Source organism: Leuciscus leuciscus (genome assembly GCF_965113295.1).
Source record: "Leuciscus leuciscus genome assembly, chromosome: 4".
Lineage (NCBI taxonomy): Eukaryota > Metazoa > Chordata > Actinopteri > Cypriniformes > Leuciscidae > Leuciscus > Leuciscus leuciscus.
In genome coordinates, this window is record NC_138728.1 from 5,294,422 (window position 1) to 5,314,918 (window position 20,497).

General features: G+C 39.3%; 1 protein-coding gene across 1 annotated transcript in view; it reads left to right on the plus strand.

Moving 5' to 3' along the window:
- The window catches only part of dock4b (dedicator of cytokinesis 4b), an 87,467-nt gene that overhangs the window by 47,835 nt on the left and 19,135 nt on the right, over positions 1-20,497 (plus strand). The window contains exons 16-40 of the mRNA XM_082168345.1: positions 829-935; positions 2,029-2,182; positions 2,455-2,552; positions 2,660-2,743; positions 2,829-2,929; positions 5,111-5,192; positions 5,490-5,660; positions 8,729-8,921; positions 9,009-9,136; positions 9,613-9,747; positions 10,655-10,753; positions 10,843-10,937; positions 11,189-11,264; positions 11,353-11,453; positions 11,792-11,850; positions 11,922-12,070; positions 12,167-12,252; positions 13,039-13,134; positions 14,402-14,462; positions 14,845-14,938; positions 15,887-16,035; positions 16,591-16,677; positions 17,019-17,123; positions 17,223-17,364; positions 19,029-19,195. Of these exons, the coding sequence (XP_082024471.1) occupies positions 829-935; positions 2,029-2,182; positions 2,455-2,552; positions 2,660-2,743; positions 2,829-2,929; positions 5,111-5,192; positions 5,490-5,660; positions 8,729-8,921; positions 9,009-9,136; positions 9,613-9,747; positions 10,655-10,753; positions 10,843-10,937; positions 11,189-11,264; positions 11,353-11,453; positions 11,792-11,850; positions 11,922-12,070; positions 12,167-12,252; positions 13,039-13,134; positions 14,402-14,462; positions 14,845-14,938; positions 15,887-16,035; positions 16,591-16,677; positions 17,019-17,123; positions 17,223-17,364; positions 19,029-19,195 (2,819 nt within the window). The remainder of the gene's footprint in view (positions 1-828; positions 936-2,028; positions 2,183-2,454; positions 2,553-2,659; positions 2,744-2,828; positions 2,930-5,110; positions 5,193-5,489; positions 5,661-8,728; positions 8,922-9,008; positions 9,137-9,612; positions 9,748-10,654; positions 10,754-10,842; positions 10,938-11,188; positions 11,265-11,352; positions 11,454-11,791; positions 11,851-11,921; positions 12,071-12,166; positions 12,253-13,038; positions 13,135-14,401; positions 14,463-14,844; positions 14,939-15,886; positions 16,036-16,590; positions 16,678-17,018; positions 17,124-17,222; positions 17,365-19,028; positions 19,196-20,497) is intronic.

The following is a 20,497-nucleotide window of genomic DNA, read 5'->3' on the forward strand; positions in this document are numbered from 1 at the left end:
GAAAAGACATTGTTCTTTTTGTTCCTCAGTTTATGATGCTTTTAATATTCACATAATACATAAGACTGAGGCAAGACGGTATTTCCCACACTTAGTAGATGCAGAGCTTGAGGGAGGAAGTTAAATTAGCTGAATTTCAAATGAATAATGAAAGTGCAGGAGAGTTAAACTGAACTGTGTGAGTCAGATCACTAATGGGCCCTTAAAATGGGCAAGTATAATCACCAAGGGGTATTTTTGATAAATATGGGACTTTTTTGATGCAAATACATCCAAGTTAAGCATATAGATATGTGCTTGAGTCAGTGCTTTATTCATCAGATGTATAGACTTCCTGTACACCAATACGCCTCAAATCATCTGCAAGAAATCTATTGACCTTCCCTGCTGATAGACCAGTATGTCTTTCCCATTCTGGTCCAGACTGGTTTATGCTGGTTTTGGTGTTGGTGTAGGGTTTAGAATCAAGAGTTGGTTCTTATTAAGAATATACTGTAGCTGAGCTAGTGGGCGAATGAGTGAGTGGGCGAGCGGGTGAGTAATTGAATGAGTGGGTGAGTGAGGGAGCGGGTGAGCGGGCGGGCGAGTGAGGTAGTGAGTGAGGTAGTGAGTGAGATAGCGGGCGAGTGAGTGAGCGGGAGGTTGGATGAGTGAGTAAGTGAGTGAGTACGTATGCTTGTATGCAATCTACAGTGTAAGGCTTGTCACTTTCCATTGTCAATTGCGCTTGTTCCTATTCCCTGTCCTCAATCTGGCAACCCGAGTGAGCATCGAGTATGTTTTAAAAGAATAAGTTGACATGTAATGTACAGTGTTTGTGTTCTCCAGCGAAAGACAAGGGGGAGAAGAAGCTCTTCGGATTCTCATTCGTTCCTCTAATGCAGGAAGACGGGCGGACTCTGCCCGACGGCACCCACGAGCTCATCGTTCATAAGGTACAGCTGTCAAAATGTCTCGTTGACTTTTCTGCAACAAATGCAATTTCAAGAGGCACAGTATGTCAAAATGACAAATTGCCCTGGCTGACATGCATTTCATTCTGCATGTTCCTTTGAGCCTAATAAAAAGCCTTGAATTTAAAAAGTGCTTCCTTATTAAAAAGTGTAAGAGTTAAATAACCGTGTCGGAGAACACATCCCTGAGGCACCCCCAATTTAAGAGCATGCTTCGGGCACAGCTCCGGTAATTGCAGACTGTTGAAGTGTTTCTGCATTTAACAGGCTTAAAAGAGGTCACAAACACACATGCACTGTACGCAAAGTGCATCTGTTATTTGTGTCGTGTTGTACTGTCACCCCTCACACACCATTAGTAGTTGTTATAAACGTTAAATAATTTAAGAAGCCTCTGAATGAATAAAAGACATGTGTCATACAATAATGATAATGTTGTGACAATTTCCGAAAAGTTTAGTAATGTTTATTTTGTCTTTTATTTAAAAATGGCAATTAAAATCCCATTTTCTATATGCCCTATTTAAATCTAAACATGTAGATAACACATGCGATAACTTTTATTAGTATATATGAAATAATATTTGAGAGGCTTAGTCCATATATACGGGCCCAGTATTACACTAAGAGCTACTCGTGGCCTATTTACACACGCTAAAATAGGGTGTTTTGTGTCAGTGTTTACACAAAAGTCTCAGTGCAGCACAGTAGAGATCACTGCTGTGTAGTGTCACTGGTCATGTACAGCATACTGTCCTTGTGCATTTGCTCACAGGTCTAATGACTACTTGCGTGTCGCTCTTTGAGTAAGATAAATGATAAAAAAAGAAATAAGTCAGCTGTTTGCGTTTCCGCTGGAGGCAAAATAACTGCTGACTGAATGTGGAGCGATTGCATGATGCTAGTTAAAGAAATGGTTCACCCAAAAATAAAACTAATGCCGTAATTATTTTTATTTTTTAATCCCATATGGCTTTATGCCTTCTGTGGAACACAAAAGAAGATGCTTTGCAAAATGTTCAAGCTGCACTTTTGGGTGAACTAAGTAGTATCTTTTTTCATGCATGTTTTACAGTGTGAGGAGAGCGCTAACCTGCAAGACTGTGCTCGCTACCTCAAACTGCCCTTCTCGAAATCTAATCTGCCTGGCAACAACCAAACTGTGAAAGGCACTAAGGAATCCCTGTGGATCACTTCATTCCTTTGTTCTACCAAACTCACTCAGAACGGTAATGTGTGTGTGTGTGTGTGTGTGTGTGTGTGTGTGTGTGTGTGTGTGTGTGTGTGTGTGTGTGTGTCTCGCCGTACGGGATACTTTATTATTCCCTATTTGGAAGATTTCATGGCATAATAGCTGATATTCAGCTGATATGTAGCAACACCCAACCTGATGCATCACAGAACATGGGAATATTTGGGCGGTTGCAAGCAGGGTTTGGCAAAGTCTGTTTCCTGACAAAATAAAAAAGGCATGTCATAACAATAATATTTTTTCCTGCAGGTGACATGCTGGACTTACTGAAGTGGAGAGCCCATCCGGAGAGAATCAGTGACAGCCTCTCTAAACTCAAAGAGATCGATGGCTCAGAAATAGTTAAGGTCAGCTGCACTTCAGAGCCATGCTGTTGGTTAATGAACATGTCAATCATAGTAACCTTTGCCCTAATTGGTGCACTTTACTAATACAGTCAAATATCTTTTATCAGTTTTTACAGGATACACTGGACACGCTTTTCGGCATTTTGGACGAGAGCTCACAGAAATATGCACTTAAGGTGTTTGATTCTCTGGTAGGTAAAGACCCTCATTTCTGGCACAATACAGGACAATGAAATTACATTTTGCTTATTGTCCATATGCATTTTTGTATTTTAGGTGCACATAATAAACTTGCTCCAGGATAGCAAGTTCCAGCATTTTAAACCAGTCATGGACACCTACATTGAAGGCCACTTTGCAGGAGCCCTGTCATACAGGTACATCAAACACTCAGTGTTTTCACTCTGTCCAGAAATTTGAAGCATTAAACTATCAGGATCAGTGTTGGGGAAAGTTACATGTAAAAGTATTGTGTTACAATATTGTGTAACTCCCTAAAAAAAGTAGCTACTTATGTTACTTAGCAGTGAATTCATTAAGTCTATATAACATACACCTTAATTTTCTTAAAAAAAAAAAACGCATTTAGAGTTTTATTACATTCTGTCTACTTAGAATATTTCCTGATCCCCTAAAGCTATGTATGCCATACAAAAGATCTCTTAACATTATGGGTTATATTACCTACTGTACAACTCTTTTTATTGAAAGTTGAATGTAATGTGTTTCGTTTATTTTGTACTTTTTATGGAGAAGAGAGAGAATTTTAATACAGAATGTCTAAGCAAATTAACTATTTCCCCATCGCCAGCTTTTCATGGCCTCCAGAATATTTTGTGAACATGCAATATATCAAAAGAAAGAAAACATTGTTTTATTCTAGCTTAATGCATGCTTTTTTATCAACACTTCATAAAGTTTCATAAAAAAGCAACATTTTAAACAAAAAGCTGAGAATTTTTTTATTTTATTCAAAGGCTACAATGTGCATAAGCAATGCTTTTATCGCTTGTTTCTGCTCCTTTTGATCTGGATATTCAGTACGCTTTCAGGAGATGCGTAATAGCGCCCCCTACTATATAACAGTTAAAAATGTAAAGCCTGGAAAATTCCATCAATGGCGGTGAAAGAGTTAATTAAACAGAATTAAAAAAGTTATCTGATTACTCAATGCATGTTACTTGTAATGCACACTGGTCCCGGTGGCCGAATAAGAGCCACTGATGTGAAATTGAAGCATAGATTTATGTAAATACACTTAAACACACTGTTTTTGTGAAATGCTTGTGAAGTGTGCTTGTGCTGTTTTTCATTTAAACAAATGCCACTTGGTTTGATATTTTGTTATGTTATGCAAGATATTTGATAAATGTGGCTGAAGTGCCCAAATACTTTTTTAGGGTCATTGTATAGTTTGTCTTTGTCCACACACAGAAAACAGGACTTTTGTTCACAGCTCTCTTGAAACCTGACTCTCAGCCAGTACAGCGCTGATTCTTCACTCAATAAACACTCAATTTTACAGCATATTCATTCGTCTGGGTTAGAGATCAGCCAACATTACAGCCTACACAGTTGTCCAATATGCATATTATGCAACCAATTAATTTCAAAACTGGACAGGGTAAAACACAGCCATAAGATCACAAAATAAAATGAGACTGTACATTTTAAAAGTTTTTGTGTGCAAAAATGTCATTTTGTTATATAGATTAGCTTCAAAGCTAATAGACATGGACCACAAAGCTGCAGTTTCATGGAGTCTTTAGATGCATCTTTTTATTTCTATTTTTTTCTTGCTCACTGGTGCGAATGTATTGTGTCATGCTCTTTAGTTTAAAATTTCTTCCGTTCTGATTTTCAGTTCTCCTTTTTGTTGTGATTTTTAGTCTCTGAAAAAGCATGTAACCGCAAACTTGCAGAACAATAGAAGATCAGCACAGGATCTTTCTTCTCATACTTAATTTGCTCCACTGCAGTGGACGTCACTTTCCTTCTACTTCTCACTGCAGTGCTAGGAAATCGCAATGGAAATTACCAAGGATCCCACCGAATGATTCTATTGCAGTACTTTTTTTTAATGTGTCACAGTACATGAGCTATTGCGATACATTGTGATTTAAAAAGTTTATTTTCCTGCAGTATCATGGCATCACTTAAAATAGCATTTTATGTGTTCCTATACGTACTATTAATTATTTGAAATCCCAAATTAAGCCAAGTGCTTGTCTAGAATACTAATGATTTGAAAAAAAAGACACAAAACACGATTGATGCTTATCAGACCCATGGCTTAGTGGTTGCACTGAGCTGCGGTGCTCATACAGACAACGCAAGTTTGAATCCTGATTGCAACATTTGCTCATTACTTCTGCTTGCACTCATTTTCTGCCACAACTTTCTTTTTTTTATCCTAAAAAATGGCAACAAAACCTATTCAGAAAAAGGTCCGATTGGTTTCCAATATGAATCTCTCCATAAATGCTTTCAGTTATACCAAACAAACAGATCTATATACTGGAGATGGTTAGTTTGACACAATTTTGTGTTTCTGCCAGGGATCTGATCAAGGTGTTGAAGTGGTACGTGGACCGCATTATTGAAGCGGACCGTCAGGAACACATCCAACAGGTGCTAAAGGTGAGAGCCCTTGCAAAATCCTTCTCTACTTCAGACTACACGTCTTCTCTCGCTCTCTGCTTTTCATAATGATATTTAGAGTCTGTCATTACTGTCTTCCATCTCCTGATTTTGTGCAACCACAAATACAATTTATATTCGTAATGTACTGAATATTCAATTTCCCAGGAATGGTTAGCTCCGGGCCGCTACGACTTCAACATCACATTAGTTCACACAGCCCATGCATGCATTCTTAAATACACTGCTTTTATGTTGCGTTCTGTGCTCAGATCTGCTGTTCTCTTGGTTTCCTAGGCGACGGAGTATATTTTTAAGTATATTATCCAGTCGCGCCGGCTGTTTGCCCTCGCCACAGGCGGACAGAGCGAGGAGGAGTTCCGCTGCTGTATGCGTGAGCTTTTCATGTCCATCCGCTTCTTCCTCTCGCAGGAGAGCAAGGGCTCGCGGCCCATCACACAGACACAGGTGAGAGAGAATGCGATCTGTTTATATTGAAAAACTATTTAAATTGTATAGTTGAGCCATGCTGTGGTGCTCATGTGGGTGACACAGGTTTGAGTCTAGCACGCAACATTCCTCATTCTTTTATTCCACCGATACATACAAATAATTAAATTAATTCATTTTATAATTGAGTAAAAAAATTACATATTTTTAATTATCTTTTTTTTACTATTTTTTATTTATTTAAATATTTATTACTTTTATATGAAAAAAATTTATTTTATTTTTATTCTCTCTACTAAAATACCCTCCCCCTATAATTCACTAAAAAGTATTTTGAGATATACTTGTCTAGATGGGTCCTAGAATGGAAAAGTCTGGTTTAGCATAAAAAAATCATTCTTAAACATTTTATCTTTGGGCCATTATTATTAAGTGTTAAGAAGGGACATTTTCTGTATTAAGCATTTATTTGTTAGAGAAATGCCTTTAAACCCTCATCCTTCCCTCGGGTCATTTTGACCTGAAATTAATTGTAACACATTTTTGTTTTTTTGAGACCATAAAACATGCTCAGTGCAAAACACACACACACACACACACACACACACACGCACGCACGCACGCGCACACACACACACACACACACACACACACACACACATACACCTAAGAATTCCATTAAAAGTGTTTTTTTTCCTACATTTTTTCAAATAAAAATCAGTCAGTCACTATGCAGACTACACACAGATATGAAGTGGTTAGATATGAACACATTTTCAATGCAGAGCAAAAAAATTATAATTGCATTTAAAAATAGAAAAAAAAATATTATCAAAATTAAATGAGATAAGCTTTCTGGACAAAAAATATCATTTTAGGGCGTTGGGTGTTTTTGACCCGGGAGGGAAAGACTTGCTACAAAGTGTGAGGGAAGGATGATTTTGACAGACATTTCACCCTTTAAAGTTGGATCATTCATATTTCATGGAGAATGTCCTCCAAATGTGGTATTGAATGATCCCCCCTAAATTCAGGCAAAGCATTTGAAGTCTCCTGCAAATATTTCCGACTTCCCTGAGCTGAATGGCGAGAGCGCGTTCTATTGGCCGTCACTCTGGCTTTTGTTCGATCCTTGGTGTGAGTTTGTTTTGATGTTCTGCCGTGTTCTACAAAGAGCCTCAGACTGTGGACGGCAGCCCATGCACACCCTTTGAAAGAGAAAGACCAATACATCCAAAGAAAGGATTGTTTGGGATTTAATGAGAGAAGGAAACATTTTAAATGAATATAGAGGATAAGGATGAAAAGAATGAAGTAAGATGGGAAAAAAAAGAGAGATAATGAAGGTGCAACAAGATTATAAGAAACTCTAGATAATAGGGAAGACTCTAGATAATAGGGAAGTGGGAAAAACAGACAGAACTGGTCTTTTTTCCACAGGATCAGTGAATGGGACATGTATTGCACGTTTTGGTTGCAAATCCAGCTTTCAAAATGTCAGTCTGCTTTATTTCGTAATTTCACATAGCCAGACTTTTGACTATCAGCATAAAGTCTGGCCCACTTGGCAGCTTTTCCTGACCAAGACCAGTGCACTTACACAGAAATATTATTATTTAAAAGATGTGTAAAGCAACCAATCAAAGTTTGTTTTGTTATTGTGGAAAAAAAGCAAACTTATACTGCAGTGTCAGTCGCAACCGTCTGTTACTTTTGCAAAGAATTTGATGGTAATGTGTGTGAGCAGAAGTTCTGCTGATTTAAAAGTATTAAGTGCTGATTATTTCACAGATGTAACTCAACAACAAAGTGTAAAATACAGTTCTGCTCATGCATGTCTGGTTTACTTGCTTGTAGCTACCTTAAATATTTCAGTATACTTTTACTAATTTAGTAAAAGTAAAAGTTTGATATCACTAACCTTACAAAGTTTGACAAATCTGGTGATAAATCTTTCTCAGACTTGCTTGAACAAACCTGGCAAGGTTTCGTTTCTGACACGCACTGTAAGTGGTAGACCAATCACAACAGACTGGGTCAATTGACCAATCAGAGCAGAGTAGCCATTTGTAAAGGAGGAGTTTAGATAGACTGAATCCTTTATCTAATAGTTTCAAATACCTTTCTCTTTGAGAAAAGAGGTGATTTTTCAGTGTGTATTATGAGAAAATTAAAGTGTGTTTGACCTTGGATGCATGTAAACCTATTGAAGGAGCAAAATCAGAAACCTTTAAAATAGCATAATAGCGAAACTTTAACTAGTTCTAGCCATCAGTGTGCAGTGTGCATTAGGTGGTCAGTGGAGAGATGTTGAGAGATGATCTATAGGCTAAATCTAAGACTTGTATCATTTAACACTCTGGATTGTCTAAAAATGAATAGTTAATACAGCTCAATAGGGTATTATACTGCAGAATATGTCTATAGATATATATTCATCTCACACGATTCATTACCCTGTGTTGGACTGACTGTCGTTTGGAGGTTTTAATCTTCTCGGAGAGCAGAACAAAGGCAGTGAGAGAATGCAGGCCAGAGCTGTTCTAATCCCCCATAATCCCTCCCGTTCCTCTATAAACTCCACACTGGCCCCTCACAGCAGGATTACGTGTTGAGGGTCGGCCCTGTTCTCTCTTCAGTCTTCAGGCCATGTTCTTCTTGTTTTTGAGATTCCTTCATAGGCCGTGGGTTAGTGGTAAAAACAGTTACTGGCTGAGAAGATAGACGTGTCACAGTCAATGTATGCAAGGCGGTTGAAACAGGGCAGATATAAAAATGTATTTGTAAATATTAATAAAATATTTATTTGTAATTTAATTTGACTTTTTTTTGTTTTTTACATACTTTTTTTTTTGTATAGTCAACCATTTGTGTTGTGTTTTCATTTTCACTGGTAGGTTTAGTTTTGCATGTTACTGTTGCTGTTAGTTTTTATTTATTCACAAACTTTTCTTTTTATTTTAGTTTACTGTTTTTCTCACTGGTAGTTTTCATATAGTATGTTTTGCGAGAGTTTTGTTTTCCCATATTCCGTTTATTTTTCCCATGTGATCAATTGGTGATTGTTTGTGCACTTGAATTCACAGGCAGTGTTTCTGCAGCAATTCCCGGCAGTGTACGGGGAGTTGTTGAAGCTCTTTACGGTCAGGGAAGTTGCCGCGTTTGTACGGGAGACATTAGGCAGCCTCCCCACCGCCTCTCAGGCGGACTGTCCCCTAGAGGCCGTCAAGCTGCACTGCATCACGAAAACCGTAGAGAGCCAGATCTACATCAACCCTGGTAAACACGCTCACTTGAGGATGATGATGAAGATTGCTATACCTAATTTTCGAGGCTGTTTGTTTAATGTTTGTGTGTTTGTATCAGAGTCTAGATGTATTCTGCTCCCAGTGGTATTGCGTTTGCTCCAGGCTCACCTGCAGGAGCAGCGAGACCTCGTCATGTGTGCTCACATACTCACCTGCATGCTATCTCTCCTCAAGAAGGACGACGCGGTAAGATAACACTCACACAACTCTCGGACATGTGCCACCAACTGTGTGGATGAGATTGCCAACAGAATTGGACCCTATAATAAAGTGTTGAATATCTCACGATTCCTCAGAACTTGAACCTAAACGTGTCTAATTATGCAAGGCTTCCTGAGGATCGACTTGTCATTCAGGCGACCTAGAGGGTTTGCACATCCCTAATTTGTGTTGACTTCTGCTTTGAAGTAGACCACGGGAAACTTGTCTTATGAAAATGCTGATGCTGGTCTAAATGTAGACATCCTGTCTGACTTTAAAGAAGTCAAATGGCGGGTCTCACATGCAGAAAAAGACCAATGTGCAAATAAACTGAAATGACAGCTGAACCTTTCATGACTGCTTCACCCTCTCTGCCATTAGCACCCTGTCAGAAAGTGTGCATAAAATCACAGTTGACCTCTTGAAAGGGCATACTCTAAAAGATGTGCCTGTGTATGCAGGAGCCGACCGCATCCGAAGAGGTCGATCTGATCGTGGAGAGTGTTTTGGCTGTGTTACTGCGGACCATCCTGGAAGTTGCTAACCGGCCCCAACCAGCAGGACCAACACTACGACCCCAAGTTCAAGACGTTACGGTAAGAAGAAACCAATAAAAAGAAGGCTTTACAAAGAATAGAAGCAAGAGTGAATTTTAAAAAGTGAAACGTGCAAAAAAGCGTCAGAAAAATACAGAAACAGGCCCTGAGGGCGAGGTAATTACAGCCCAGCAGTCACAGCGTTTTACACATCAAAGTCTCTCCACACAAACAGCATGTGAATTCTGGCAGCATTCCTGCAAGATGTGACGTATTCCCCAGCGCTCCAAGGCTTCTGTGGATGCAAACCTCGCCGTACCTCTTTTCAACTCTGTTTTATTCACACATTTTCTCACATACTCAGATTTATTAAAGGTTTCATGAGGCGAATCAATATGGGAATTAAATATTCTGTTATTTATTTATTTTTAATTAAGTGCTATGCAAATGAATTTATATGAGCAAGGTACAGCTAGACCCACATGAAATCTGCTTTTTGGATGTTTTTGTGCTGATTGTGGAGAAAATGTATGTTGAAAATTCTGAATGCAAGTATTATATATACAAGTTGCATTAAAGTGCCCCTATTATGCTATTTTAAAGGCTCCTAATTTGTTTTGGAGTCTCCCACATGCATCCAAGGTCATAAAACACTTTTCTCATAATATACTTTGCAGCATCATCTCTTTTCTCACTAAGTGTGAAACAGTTTGATCAAGGATTCAGTCTCTCTAAACCACTGGTCCTCAAACTTTTTGACTCCCAATTGTCAAAGACAGTATTTGAAGGGCCGCCAGTGCAAGAAGACTGGAGAAATGATATATTTATATACAGGAAAAAATATATTCAAATAGAATACAGCTATTTTAAATACCGGATTTATTGATTTTTCTGTATAAATATGTCAAGTTTTTTTTGTTTGTTGTTCCCATGTAGAGCATATGCTGAATGTGTATTTTTTTTTCAGGGGGAGTTTGTCTCGTGTCTTTTGGCTCTGTTGAGGCATATGAAGGACAGACACTACCAGCAACTCCTGCAGAGGTTCACCAGTAAAGACGACCTGCGGGTGAGTCAATTATCAACTTTGTCTGATTGGCATCAGTTCTTAATACTCACTAAGAAACATGTGAAACATCCTCTTCTTCTCTCTCTCAGGACTTTCTCCTGCATATCTTCACTGTGTTTCGGATCCTGATAAGACCAGAGATGTTCCCCAAAGACTGGGCGGTCATGAGGCTCGTCACCAACAAGTTAGATGCTTCTTTCCTCGTCCAATTTTACATGGTGGTTTTTAGAGTCGAGGTCGTAACCATGTCTTGAACGTTGAGGGGTGGGGGGACAACATTTTTAGAAAGCATAAAGACATAGAACAGTGAAGGAAATTCTAGGTCTAATCTAGGTCTAGGCAATTTGGCCTTGTCCCCCTCAATGTCTGTAGTGGTTACGGCCCTTTTTAGAGTATTGAAATGTGATCTGATGTGTGATCATGTTTGATTTACAGCATTATCATCACCACTGTGCTCTACCTGTCAGATGCTTTAAGAAAAAACTTCCTCAGTGATAAGTTTGACTACAAGGTTTGTCCTCCGTCCGCTTCAGTTTGAATTCATTTTCATTTTCTATTTTCTCTGTGGCGCAGCCTCTAAACTCTCTGTTTCCATGTAGGTGTGGGATTCATACTTCTGCCTGTCTGTTATCTTCATCAACCAGCCCTGCCTTCAGCTCGAGACCTTCTCTGCATCAAAGAGGAAGAAAATCCTGGAAAAGTGAGTGCCTGCAACTCCTCTGAATTTTAATACTTCTCTATTATATACAGTAGTATGCCAAAAGTCGTACGTCAAATGAATAGTATGTCTGAATTTATAAGGCTATTATGGGTTTGAATTTTTTAGTTTTTGTTTCATTTACAATTTTTATTTGCGTATTTCAATACTGGTTCTTCATCAAATGCAGTACATACTCGGACAGTACATGATTTCAGATGTGGCTCCAGTGTTTACGTTCTTCAGGAAGTCGGCCTACAAATGTCTCGGTTATGTATCGAACACTAAACTGACATAGGACGGCTTATTTAAACAGCATTTTGCGCTTTGTTTGTGTTTAGGTACGGAGACATGCGTGTCATGATGGGATGTGAGATTTTCAGCATGTGGCAGAATTTAGGTAGGACATTCCCAGTTGTCCGAAAGCTTTACTCCTCCTCGAATGGGAGATGAATGTTTCTTGTCTTGCAGGAGAACACAAGTTGAACTTCATCCCAGCAATGATCGGCCCGTTCCTGGAGGTGACGCTGGTGCCTCAGCCGGACCTGAGGAACGTGATGATCCCGATCTTTCACGACATGATGGACTGGGAGCAGCGCAGAAGCGGCAACTTCAAACAGGTCACCCAGCGCCCCCTTCTGGTCACTTATAGGACATGCAGTTATCTGACTCCAGAGTATGTGAAATATATTTGACATCATTTTTATTTGTAATAGGTGGAGGCGAAACTTATCGACAAGCTGGACAGCCTCTTGTCAGAGGGAAAAGGAGATGAAACGTACAGAGAGCTCTTCAACAGCATGTGAGTGAGAGGACACATACACAAATAAACAGATAAGCAGGTGCAGTCCTTTGTGGGCTGAACTTTAGTTTATTGAGAAAATGTTAGATTAGAGCAAAGCAATGAGACGGTAAGTATTTATGCAGGTCAGATCTCACTCATCTGTGTGATAGTGAGTGGGCCAACCTGTATTTGTGTTCATGTGTGGTTTTCCTGGCTGTGTGTTTGGGTTTGTGTGCGGCCGTGAAAAAGTGTTTGCTCCCCCTCATCTGAATTCAAATTTATGCACATTTTTAACATTGTATAAGGTCAGATTTCATTGTAGATTATGGTAGTGGTGGTAAAATGGACATATAGGTTTTTTTTGTAAGTTTTTTTTTGTTTTGTTTTTTTGGTGGTGTTTAAAGTTGCAACCTGCAATCTTCCATCTTTGAATAAAAATATGTAAGATGTATCTCTTGTTTTTTTGTTCGTGAAGGGACACTTTTGTGCATATCATGATAATTGGTGTAAAAACCGAAAATCAAACACTTTTTTTCACTTTTCTGCTTTCTACTAACCATACTAACTAACTGTACTAGCTGAGTCTGAGTGGCTGTTGTTGACATTAATCTATTAATATGAATTTGTTTTGTTTATGCTGCTCTGGACTAGAATTCCTCTGTTCGGTCCATATCCTAGGTAAGATGATCAGTAATCACTGTTCTACGGGACAGCTGTGTGTCTGTGAGAGCGTGCAGGGCATGATGGGTCATGTGGTGGGCATCTGTATGACTCGTTGTCTGCTTTGTTTGTTTTCTCTGTCAGTCTGTTGAAGAAGATCGAAAGGGAGACGTGGAGAGAGAGCGGGATATCCCTCATAGCCACGGTCACACGGCTGATGGAGCGACTGCTGGACTACAGGTGACACGGAGCAGATGCACACAGAAACACAGTAGTTGGAGACTGTAGCCAGACCAAACCAAAATGCTGCGCATTGATTTGTGGCATATCAGTGCTCGAAATATATTGACTTCTTAAAGGGATACTCCACTTTTTTTGGAAATAGGCTCATTTTACAACTCCCCCAGAGTTAAACAGTTGAGTCTTACCGTTATCTAATCCATTCAGCCGAACTCCGGGTCTTGTGGTACCACTTTTAGCATAGCTTAGCATATGGGTCCAGCAGGCGTAATGATATGATGCAGCGCCTGAAAATAGGTCTAATAGGTTAGACAAACTTAGTCCCGGTCATGTTGGAAGTTACCGAGCTGGGGACTATTTTCAGGCGCTGCATCATATCATTACGCCTGCTGGACTCATATGCTAAGCTATGCTAAAAGTGGTACCACAAGACCCGGAGTTCGGCTGAATGGATTCGAAAACGGTAAGACTCAACTGTCTTGAGAACAGCGGAGTGTGTGTGGACAGAAGTGCATGAGAACAGCGGAGTGTGTGTGGACAGAAGTGCATGAGAACAGCGGAGTGTGTGTGGACAGAAGTGCAGAACAGCGGAGTGTGTGTGGACAGAAGTGCATGAGAACAGCAGAGTGTGTGTGGACTGAAGTGCAGAACAGCAGAGAAATGTTTCATTATACTCCAAGCAATATTGCTAATTCATGCTGGTTAATATTTATATTTTAGTGGATGAATGAGTTAACTAGTTAGACGAGGACGTAAATGCAACCAATTTATGATCTCAACGCTCAGAGACAGATTATTAATCCCACATCATCTATATCTTCGATTGTACATTTTTGCTATAGTTCCTAGCCATATCAGCCTAGAAAATCGCAACTTTACATTTTCCGTCGGTCTTAGTACACAATGTAACTACAGAAGAGTCAAGTTTTAAATAGGAAAAATATCGAAACTCTTTGGTCATTTTTTTGAGAGAGATGCTAATGGTCCTGTCCGATTCAATGATCTATGCTAAGCTATGCTAAAAGTGGTATCGCCAGACCCGGAGATCGGCTGAATGGATTCGAAAACGGTGAAACTCAACTGTTTAACTCTGGGGGAGTTGTAAAATGGGCCTATTTCCCAAAAAAGTGGAGTATCCCTTTAATGCTATATTTGTGGATTTTTTTTTAGACCTAACTTAAAGTTATTCCCACGTTTAAAATGATTAAATTCTAGTCATTACTTTGGGCATATAGATAAAAATTACACTCTTTCTATTGTTTTACAGAGACTGTATGAAGTTGGGAGAAGTGGATGGGAAAAAAATTGGCTGCACAGTCAGTCTCCTGGTACGTTTTTTTAATTAATTTTTTTATAATCTTTAATGCCATTCTTTGTCACTTCATGTCAGTATTATTCACCCTGTACCTGCCGGTTTACACAAGCTGGTGGTCTGTTTTGTGAATAGTGTCAGTTTGGTGCTTAGTTCAAGGCTGGAGTGTTAACAAGGGAAGTGATTTATCACTTTAATTCATGGCGGAAACACTAAAGTCTTTTCAATGCTGAGGGCTGTATTGAGGACGACCTAGTGCTGAAGTGATTTCTCTTCTCCAAGTCTCCTTGGTTTAGCCGTATGAAATCCGTTCATAGCAACCAGAACGACACTTAAAATAAGTGCTGAAAAAAGCACTTCATATCCACACTCCACCACTCTTTGTCTCTTTTCTGCAGAACTTCTACAAAACGGAGCTGAATAAAGAGGAAATGTACATCCGCTACATTCACAAGCTGTATGACCTGCATCTGAAAGCGCAGAATTACACAGGTACTTGAGCATGACATGAACTAGATGTAGTTCAGGGCTCCAGACTGCGACCAAATGGTTTTAGACAAAAATTTTCCTTCCGGTGCAACTAAACCAAATTTGCCCAACTGAGCTGCCTTTTCTGATGCATATGAGAAACATCAAATGACAAACGAAATGAAAGCGTAACAAAAATGTGCTACTCGTTTGAGCTGTGCTGCGTGGATCGTTTATCAGCTCGAAGCAATAATAGACAATTATAAACCATAGAAATCAAATATTTGGATTTTTTTATTTTTTATTATTTATTAATTAATAAATTAATAAATTACCACTATAACCAGTAGATGGCAGCAGAGGGGCACTTATTGACTGGTTTATGGAGCCATTTCCACTCCCTAATAGCCCCCCCCCCCCCCCCCCCCAACACCCCCCGCATGTTTTGCTTTTAATTTATATTTAGAAATGATTAAATCCCTATAATAAAACAAATCATCAAGAAATACATTTTTGTCAAAGTTTGACACCTTTTGTACTGAAGAATGAAAAGTCAAGAACAAGAACTTCAAATTGCAAAGAATTACACAGAAAGCAAGTAAAGAGCACTCCTTTTATTATCACTGAAGAGCAGTATGATACTAAAGAACAACAATGGTACATTTAATAAGAGTAGAATATTAAAATGTTGTTGTTACATTTTTTTATCTGCATCTCAACTTAAACTCAGTGCTTTACTATTTATTTTCTAAGAAATTAACTTAATATTATTAGTAACTGCACTTATTAATGCAAAACAATAGTCATTTATGATTAAATTGCCTCTGTGATTAACAACTCACTCACCTGAGCGCTTCCATCTGTAGAACTTGATGGCACCGGTGCCACTGCTCTCAAATGTTAGTGTGGAGCCCTGTAGTTTGAGGCTACGGTTATCGGATATATTTTCATGATGTATTTCTGTGTGTGCAGAGGCCTCGTATACACTTCTGCTGTACGACGAGCTGCTGGAATGGTCCGAGAGACCACTGCGGGAGTTTCTGAGTTACCCTATGCAGAGCGAGTGGCAGAGGAAGGAGTACCTGCATCTCACCATCATCCAGAACTTCGACCGTGGAAAGGTCTGAATTTTCTGCTGTCTCCCCCTGTTTTTGTTTCACGTTTCCAGGCCCCTTTGGTTTCTCCTCACGTGGCTCCTCTCAGCCCACTATCAAATTATCAAGGGTGATTGTGTACCGAGTAGTTATCCTTTTTGACTAAGTGGTACCTCAATCACTTACTCACTTGATGAGAATACAAATCAGTGCGTTTGTTGTCTGCTCTCCTCATGGCTGGAGCCATCTGTTGTACTGGTGGATTTAGATGGCATTGGGACTGAAACGAATCCACTTAAGAAACGAAATGCCTCAGAGAATACATGGATATTTGACAGATGACATGGACAGTTTTTTAGACGATATATGTCGCAGTTAAAAGCATTAATTAATACAAAAGACATTGCATCATCACATTTAAAAGTACACATATATATATGTGTACTTTTACATTTGATCCCTCCAAATCTTTGATATTTGACTATGTCCTCAGTCCTCAAAGTGTTGATGATGCTCTAGTGACTCCTACTGTTGAATTATCAAACTGCATGTGAATTAAAGTACACCTCTCTACCCCCTCAGTGTTGGGAGAATGGCATCATCCTGTGCAGAGAGTTAGCGGACCAGTACGAATCCTACTACGATTACAGAAACCTCAGCAAAATGAGGGTGAGTTACAACTCTTTATGTGATATGACAGTTCTTTGACAGTTTTTAAAGGGGTTATATCATGAAAAGCAGTCTCGTTAACACAAGACAGCGCACATTTACATGTCAGTTGGCAACTTTAGGTTATTTGCATAACTCTTAAAGGTACAACAAACTTTTTTTCAATTCAAATTTTCTGAGAAAATCATCCACAATTAATTTAATAAATTTTTTAGTGCAAGAAACTTCCACTTTCAGTTGATTAAATGCTAAAAATGTGTAGAATATGTCTCTTTTAACTTAAAATCCAGATATTTACATGTAAGTGTAATTGTTGCAAATAATATGATTTCAAATCACAGATGATGGAAGCTTCATTTTACGATAAAATAATGGACCAACAGCGGCTGGAGCCAGAGTTCTTCAGAGTGGGCTTCTACGGGAAGAAATTCCCCTTCTTTCTACGGGTACGTGTCACCCTGACACCCTGCAGTATATTAGACGTCACTGTCAGTAACTCTGAAGTCCACTTGGTGTCAGTATTAACCAGAACGTGTGTTGTACAGAATAAGGAGTTTGTGTGCCGTGGTCATGACTACGAGCGTCTGGAGGCGTTCCAGCAGCGCATGCTCAATGAGTTCCCTCATGCCATCGCAATGCAACACGCCAACCAGCCTGACCAGACCATCTACCAGGCTGAAGCCCAGTGTATCCTCCAGATATCTCTTGTCTTTCCCAATCACTCACACACTAGCATGCCAAAGAGTCTTACACCTCTAGGCTTACATTTGCTCTCTTGTATTGTATAGATATTGTCCTAATTCCTCATTAGTCACATCCATTTGCCCTTACTAACTGATTTACTCATTTTACTATTAGCGGTATGCATGCATTTGTCACCATTATTACTATTGCACATACTTAGAGTTACGAATTTGAACAATCCCCTAACACAAAGTATTACACTTTAGTGTGCACAAACTGTTTCCATTCAGTAAATCTGGCAGAATCCTGATGATTTAGGCAGTTTATGCAGAAAATTTGGGGTGAATTAAATTAGCATTTGGATCCAAATGTGACACCCTAACTTGTGTAAAATAGATTTCATGATGAGGTTGTTTGTAATAATTCGTAAAGGGATACTCCACCGTTTTTTCATATTAAACTATGTTATTCCCTTAACTAAAACAAGTTGATACATACCTCTCTCATCTCAGTGCGTGCACTTAATCGCTCTGGCGCGCGGTGACACTTTGATAGCACTTAGCTTAGCCCAGTATATTCAATGGTATCTAACAGCAATTAATTTAGAAGTGACCAAACACATCAACGTTTTCCCTATTTAAAAACAGTTACACAAGTAGTTATACGACCAAGTATGGTGACACAAAATAAAACGTGGCGCTTTTCTAAGCGGTTTAAAAAGGATAACTATAATGTATGGCGGAATACACTTTTTAGTATTCCCAAAAGTGCTATTAGAAGTGGTCACTTCTAAATTCATTGCTGTTAGATACCATTGAATATACTGGGCTAAGCTAAGTGCTATCAAAGTGTCACCGCGCGCCAGAGCGATTAAGTGCACCTACTGAGATGAGAGAGGTATGTATCAACTCGTCTTAGTTAAGTTTAATATGAAAAAACGGTGGAGTATCCCTTTAATAGCACACTAAACCATAACTATTAAAAATGTATAAAATTAAAAATTCAGCGTAGTAACCACTTTTCTATACACAAAAGTGGTTTTCAATATGCTATTTTCTATAATACAGTGCCTTAATAGTGTCGGAGTGAAAGCATTACAACGAGGATTTTCAGAACAAGCACAAGGCCAGAGCTTACCCACTTTAAAAACACGTCCACGTGGCTGAAAATCGATCCCCAGAACACACATCAGGCGTAGAGACGGCGGGTCACAGGAGAGCGTTTGCTCAGTTGATGAGACATGTACCTGTAGGCCAGGCGCTCAGTGAATATGTGACGTCCTCTTCAGCACAATTAGAGCAGACAGGGCCGGTCAAACTACATGAGCACAGCGTTTTGTTATCCAAGCCAGCGATTAATCATTGGCCTTCTTTGACGTCTGGCCTGTTTGATTCATATTTATGTGCTGATGAGACCTCATGTCTGTAAGGCACAAGATGTTGGATATTTAAACATTTGTGGAGGATGATTTCCTACTGTACTGTCTGCATTTGGACTGGGTGTGAAATAGGTGATACCACAGCAAAGTCTGTTTCATTTAAGTTATACAGTATTATCATCTCAAATCAAACATCATATATCATATATCATATCATTACAGTAATGTGATTCAAATGTGTTTGTGTTCAAACGACACGTTGCTTGTTCCTTGACCAACCTTCATGCAGATCTGCAAATCTATGCTGTCACACCAATCCCAGACAGCCAGGACGTCCTGCAGCGGGACGGCGTTCCCGACAACATCAAGAGCTTCTATAAGGTCAACCACATCTGGAGGTTTCGCTACGACCGGCCGTTTCACAAGGGCACCAAAGACAAAGAGAACGAGTTTAAGGTGAGTTCTGTCATCACTTAGTTCTTTCATCATTTATTAACCTTTATATCATTATAAATCTGTATGGCTGTCTTTCTGCTGTGGAACACAAAAGGAGACGTTTTGAAGAATGTGCTGGTTGCTGTTTTCCATGCAGTTTCCATTAATGCTTAATAAAGCTTGTTCTGAAGTCATATAAGAGCTTTGTGTGATAAACTGCCCTCTAGTGAACTGCAGCAAACTGATGAATCAGAGAGTTGAACTCAAGAACTGTATCATTCTGATTTGTTCATTCATTAATACCTGTTTTTTTGTTTTTTTAACTCTTATGAATGTACCAAGGAAATCTGGGCCGCTTGCAAATAGTTTCAGTGAATAACAACTTAAATTTCCATCTGATTCTTACACAAAGCTGTTTTTTGACTTTTTAATGTTTGTAATTTAGTGCACAAATCGTCATTTGAACCACTTTTATGGTGCCATCCATTTGAAGCATAAATGTTTCTGTCTACGTTCATTGTAAATGCACGAGCAAAAATGACCATTACATTAAAAATGTGTGGATGGTAGTAGAAAGTCATGAGGGTGAGTAAATAATGTGCGAGTTTTTCATTCTGGGGCGGACTATTCCTTCTTTTTGTTCTCATCTCTTGCGTTTCACTCTTCTTCTTCTCTCTTGTGAATTCATTCCTTCACTTCTAGCGTCTGGCGGCCATTGTGTGTGTGTGTGTGTAGAGCTCAGGTGTTCTCTCACATGCTGCATTATTCACACCCTCGGTCCAGAGAGGCTAATTAAAGTTTTAGGAGCTGAGAGACCCGCTCCTTCCAAATATCATTTCCCTTCCCCTCTCACTCAATATATTCAGCCCAGACAATCACAGCCTCGCCGTGGATTCGATCCACCGCAGGGTTAGATTTCCCCCGACCTCCGGTGGTTACCGTGTTTGAAATAAACTGTTTAGCCTGCCAGATATTATATTTTCAGAGACACCGGGGGTACTCACCACCCCGGTCCACTTACCGCTTAGTAATAATGTCTGAAAATCTAATTTAGAGGTAAACTTCGGCTGAGACGCTATCCAGATGATACGATTATATTGGACTGAGGTGGTTTTGAATATCACAATCAAGCATCTGAAGTTCTTACAGAGCTTCCTCCGTTATACATGCGCCAGCTCAGGTTAATTCTCAGGCTGTGCTGGATTGGAAATGAATTTATGAATGTGAAATTTAATATGTGGAGCAGTCTGGGTTGATAAGCAGACTATGTTCCTGAGAATGAGCTGTTTAAAGTGTAGATTAAATGATATGTATTATACATAC